Consider the following 6,000-nt stretch of genomic DNA (forward strand, 5'->3'; position numbering starts at 1 on the left):
CTGTAGGAAAGGATGGCCATTGTACCTCCGCCTCCATCTTCCAAGAGCTGGGATTACAGATTCATGCCACCATTCCTAATACTGGAGATAGAACCCAGGGCTTCCTACGTGCTAGGCGGCACTCTACTCAATGAACACCTCCACCAGCACCCCTTCACCCCCCATCCTCACACCCACATTTTCCCCTACTCAGGAGCACCTCTAAGAAACAGAACCGTAGCTTATTCCCTGGCATGGCTTCCACTGACATGCCAGATTTATTGACCTATTCCTGGCCTTATCTAGAGAGGCTGAAGAATACAGGAATAAGGAGAAGGCATGTCTTGAAGTCCAATGGCTGCTATGACAAACTACCATGAACTGGAGAGTTCATAAACAAGAGAAACTCCTTTCTCGCGGCTCCAGAGGCTGGGAAGTTCGAAATTAAGGTCCTGGCAGATTCAGTGTTGGGTGAAGATCCACTTCTTTTTTCATAGAGGACTCTCTCACTTTTCACTTCGGGGAGGAAAAGCAAAGCAGCTCGCCCAGCCCTTTCCTAAGTCACTAATAACATTTATAACTTGGCTACTCTCCATGGCTTCGCTCACTAATGTCCCATTGGTAAGGATTTCAGCGAGTTTAGGGAAGACACACTTTTAGCTGACCCAGGTACACTTGTGTTGTTGACTGTTTTCCAGTATACCTGTACCCGACCCTGTCAGAGGAAAAGCTGTACACAGGAAAGCAAGCAGAGGAGGAGACAGAGATGGGGTACAGAGTCCTCTCTCTAAGCGCTTGGAGTGTGGGTGACTAAGATCAGTTCTGGATCACATATGAGGTTGGCATTATACACAGCCTAGTTGAGCTGATTTGAATAAATGAATGAGATCTGCATGGCTACAGAACAGGAACTGACTGTGTCCCAGCTAAGGTTGACTGCTGTAAAGAGTATCCCTGTTCCACAAGGTAAGTAGGAGCCTTGGGCTTTGTCCTGTCTCCCCAGCAGAATCTGGCAGGAAGCTAAGCCAGGGGTTCATGAAGGCATGCTTGATTCCACCATTCGGACCCTAGTCCTTGTCTGGCTCCTCCTGGGCCTTTGCATTGTCTTGGCTAATGATTCCCTTACCCCCCCACACACACAGGCAGAGTCACACGCGCATATGCACACACACACACACACACACACACACGCACGCACGCACACACACGCACGCACACACACACACACACCGTCTTACTCTGCAGCAAGGTGATTGGTTCAGATGAGTTCTTCTCACTCCACAGAGTGAAGCCTGTGTGGATCTCTCTCTCACACACACCCACGCACGCACACACGCACGCACGCACGTGCGCGTGCACACACACAAACATACACATTGTCTTACTCTGCGGCAAGGTGATTGGTTCAGATGAGTTCTTCTCACTCCACAGAGTGAAACCTGTGTGAATGTCACAACGGGTCCCCTCAGGGCACCACTTTTGCCCTCACTGAGGCTCACGGTCACTATCCCCAGCTTTGACTTTGCCCTGTCAAATGATTCCCTTTTTTCTTTGGGGAGTCCTGGGAAAACTTTGCAACCTCTCGGGTAAACGGTTTCATGTTTCATATATGGCTGCTCCCAGCTTCTCTGGCAGAGGACCTCAGGCTGAGAGACCCGTGTGGTGTTGGCCTATGGACCGCCTCTGTAACTGGGTGAATAAAGTGACTTGTGCTTTCCCATTCTCAAGTTCTTTCCCCTCTAGGACCCAGGCCTCCAGCTCGCTGTTGCAGGAAGGAGGGAAAGAAAACACAAGCATTTATGGCGACTGTGGGAGGTACTTTAGTTGGTAACTTCTCTTTGTTTTTGTTTTGTTTTGTTTTTGTTTGTTTTGGGGGGTTGTTGTTATTGTGTTGTTTTGCTCTGAATTGGTCACTCTTCCCTGGGCACCACTAGCAGGTGGTGTGTGACAAGTGTCTTCTCTACAGAGACAAAGGGTAGAAATAGGAGAGTCACTGGCTCCTAGCTGTTGCAAACTTCAGGAAAGGAACTGCCCCTACCTTCCCCTTTTGACTGTGGTGGGAGCTTCAGGTCTAGATTCTCTACTCTCCCTTCTCCATCTCTCCCTGCCTGTGTAAGTATCTTCCTGCCTCCCCATGACACCCAAACTCCAAGTCCCCTTGGAGGGAAACCTACTTACCTACCAAGGGTCCCCTGTCGTTGCCAGCATGTCCGGGAAAAATCAACATTCTTCTCACCCCAAAGGTCTATGTGAAGCATCGTTCCCTGCCTCGTCCCCTTAGACCGACCCCGCCAGACCTCTTGGTACTTTCTCCAGTAACTGGGTTCTGATTACTGCTCTGCAAAGTCACAAACTGGCGGCAGCGTATTTTTGCCACCAGATGCCAAGCTCGCCTTCCTCTCACCTCCTCCCTTAGCCCTAGGTATTTTTCTTCCTCTGTCACTCTCTTTTCTTTTTCTTTTTCCTTTTTAAAAGATTTTTCAATGCACTCTTTTCGTTTTCTTTTTTCTTTTTTTCTTTTCATTTTCTTTGTCTCTCTCTTTTTTTTTTTTTTTCCTTTTCTTTTATTATGCCTTTGGTTTGGGGCTTTTTTGAAACAGGATTTCACTGCGTAGCCCTGGCTGTCCTGGAATTCACTCTATAGACCAGACTGGTCTCCAACTCACAGAGATCCCTCCCAAGTATGGGATTAAAGGTGTGCATCATCACCACCCAGCTGTATTTTGATTTCATAATTTATTCTTATTTTAGGTGCATTGGTGTTTTACTTGCACTGTGTCAGCCTGCTGGATTCCCTAGAACTGGACTTACAGACTATGAGCTGCCATGTGGGAGCTGGAAATTACAGTCAGTGCTCTCAACTGCTCAGCCCTCTCTCCAGCCCCCTCACTTTCTTACAGTGCATACAGCACAAGAAAAGGTCACTCAAAAAGGTAAGCCAAAGCCTGGTGGCTTGCCACTGGGGCCACAACACAGGTGGAGAAAATTCACATGCAATCCTAAAGGAGACCGTATTATAAAGGTAGACTTGACCTTGAGGCCTTTTAAGCTCTGAAGCCCACCCACTTGGGTAGCCTGAGCCGACCAGTTGGGCTCCAGCCTCTGCGAAGTGCCTGCTAAATGCCATTAGAGAGCCACACGCTCCACCTGGTGGCCAGACTCTGCCATTGGTATCTGCACTGGATTGAGGTATTTCGTTAACTGACTCAGGATGCTGCCTCTGTGTAGCCCTGGTCCTAAAACTCACTCTATAGACCAGGATGGCCTCAAATTCATAGACATCAGCCTGCCCTTGCATGGCAAGTGCTGGGATCAAAGGCAGTTACAGACCAAGACACATAATACTGAGACATCATGTTGGCTCGTACCAGCTCCAGCACTAAAGATTATGAAATATTTGGTTTCCTTCTCTGATTTACAAAGCAGCAACTCACATGAAATGTTGAAGTGTTATTTCTTGAGGCCAGTCCCAATAGACTCATTTTTTTACATAGTGAAATTATTAAGACTTTATTACCTTTAAGGTTTGTTTTACTTTTTGTGTACGAGTGTCTTGCCTATATATATATGTACATGCACCATAGTGTGCATAGTATCCATGGAGACCAAAAGAGGGAGTCGCGTCCTCTGAAACTGGAGTTAGAAAAGGTTATGAACTTCCAAAGGGGTGCTAGGAACCAAACCTCATCCTCTGCAAGAGCAACAAGGGCTTCTAACTACTGAACCATCTCTTTAGCCTCAAAACTTTATTATTTTAAAAATCATGTGCAGCTGGTGCACACCTTTAATCCCAGCATACAGGAGACAGAGGCAGGTGGATCTCTGTGAGTTCGAGGCCAGCCTGGTCTACAGAGTGAGTTCCAGGACAACTATGGCTGTTTCAAAGAGAAACCCTGTCTCAAAAAGTCAAAAAATATATATGTATATATACATATGGGGGGCTGGCTTGTGAGCGTGTGTATGAGTGAAGGTGTCCACAGATACCAACAGAGGGTGTCGAATCCCCTGGAACCGGAGTTAAAAGTGACTGTGAGCCACCATAGAATGAGAGCAGGGAACGGAACTCAGGCCCTCTACGAGAAGAGCACGTATTCTTAACCATTGAGCTGTCTGTCTCTCCAGTTCCAAATGTCACTAAAATGGGAAGTAATCTATCTTAGTTAGGGCCTTATTGCTGTAAAGAGAAACCTTGGCCATGGCAACTCTTATAAAAGAAAACATTTAGTGGGGGCTGGCTTACATTTTAAGGGGCTGGCTTTACATTATCATAATGCCAAAAAGCATGGTGGCATGAAGTCAGACACGGTGCTGGAGAAGGAGCTGAGAGTTCTACATCTTGATGTGCAGGCAGTGGTAGAAGACTGTGGACCACACTAGGCATAGCTTGAGCATATGAGACCTCAAAGTCCACCTCAACGGTGACACATTTTCTCCAACAAGGGCACACCTACTCCAATAAGGCCACACCTACTAGTACCACCCTCTACAGTCCGAATGTTCAAACACACTAGTGTATGGGGGCATTCCTGATTAAACCACCACAGTACCTTAAAGATAAGAACTCACCCGTTCTTACACATTGAACACAGTATACCAAGTTCCAGGAAGAAAACTATGATCAAGTTTCTGCCCTGATGCCTACTTTTCCTCAGAGAAGTGGTTCTCAGACGTTCTCACGCTGTGATGACCCCCAACCATAAAATTACTTTCGTCACTACTTCATAGCTGTCACTTTGCTGTTATGAATCATAATGTAAATATCTGATGTGCCAGACATGTAAGCACTGTGAAAGGGTCATTCGGCCTCCAAAGGCTTCAAAACCCACGAGTTGAGAACTGCTGATTAAGACTCATTAGCAGGCTTTTTTCCCGACATCTTAGGGAGGCTGCAGTGGTCGTCGCCACTCTCCGAACTTCATCATGCCGCCCAAGGATGACAAGAAGAAGAAAGATGCCGGAAAGTCGGCCAAAAAAGACAAAGACCCAGTAAATAAGTCCGGTGGCAAGGCCAAAAAGAAGAAGTGGTCCAAAGGCAAAGTTCGGGACAAGCTCAACAATCTAGTCCTGTTTGACAAGGCTACATACGACAAACTCTGTAAGGAAGTTCCCAACTATAAACTTATTACTCCAGCCGTGGTCTCTGAGAGACTGAAGATTCGTGGTTCCTTGGCCAGGGCAGCTCTTCAGGAGCTCCTTAGTAAAGGGCTTATCAAGCTGGTTTCAAAGCACAGAGCCCAAGTAATTTACACCAGAAACACAAAGGGTGGAGATGCCCCAGCTGCTGGTGAAGATGCATGAACAGGTTCAATCAGCTGTACATTTGGAAAAATAAAACTTTATTAAATCAAAAAAAAAAAAAAAAAGACTCATTAGCAGAACTAATGTTACTCTTTGAAGAACAGGATGCTTGGTAAAGGGCCAAGACCCAAAGAGAGAAGTTTGTCACAGAAAAGTCTACGGTGACTTTCTCAAATATGTAAGATTTTCAAACTTGCAATGCTAAAACTTTTCATTTCAGCTTCAGTCGGAAACTTAGCCAGTTGTGATGTGGGATTTCCCTCTGTAAGCTGTGATTACCATTAATGAATAAAGAAACTGCCTTTGCCTGGTGATAGGGCAGAACTTAGGTAGGCGGGAAAACTAAATGGAATGCTGGGAGGAAGAAAGCAAAGTGAGAGAGACACCATGGAGCCGCCAGAGACAGATGCTGATCAGAACTTTACCTGGTAAGCCACAGCTACGTGGCTATATACAGATTAATAGAAATGGGTTAAATTAAGATGTAAGAGTTAGCCAATAAGAAGCTAGAGCTAATGGGCCAAGCAATGATTTAATTAATACAGTTTCTGTGTGATTATTTTGGGGGTTGAGCAGCTGGGAACGACCAAGCAACCTCTCTCCTCCCACACAGTTGAACTCAGTTGCTGTAGCTGTCGGTTTTCTCGGGGTAAATTCCCCTGTGTCCTTGAGTCACATTGTCTGTGTGAGACATCACATCCCTGCATCTTCTGGGTCCTGATC

At 46.2% G+C, this 6,000-nt stretch overlaps 1 protein-coding gene across 1 annotated transcript; it reads left to right on the plus strand.

The window, feature by feature from the left end:
- The first annotated feature begins 4,846 nt into the window (after nt 1-4,846).
- On the plus strand, nt 4,847-5,327 carry LOC130884782 (40S ribosomal protein S25). Its single transcript, XM_057785963.1, has one exon. The coding sequence runs from the start codon at nt 4,900-4,902 to the stop codon at nt 5,275-5,277; it is 378 nt and encodes a 125-aa protein (XP_057641946.1). The 5' UTR covers nt 4,847-4,899; the 3' UTR covers nt 5,278-5,327.
- Nucleotides 5,328-6,000: the final 673 nt, after the last annotated feature.

Source organism: Chionomys nivalis, chromosome 1, assembly GCF_950005125.1.
Source record: "Chionomys nivalis chromosome 1, mChiNiv1.1, whole genome shotgun sequence".
Lineage (NCBI taxonomy): Eukaryota > Metazoa > Chordata > Mammalia > Rodentia > Cricetidae > Chionomys > Chionomys nivalis.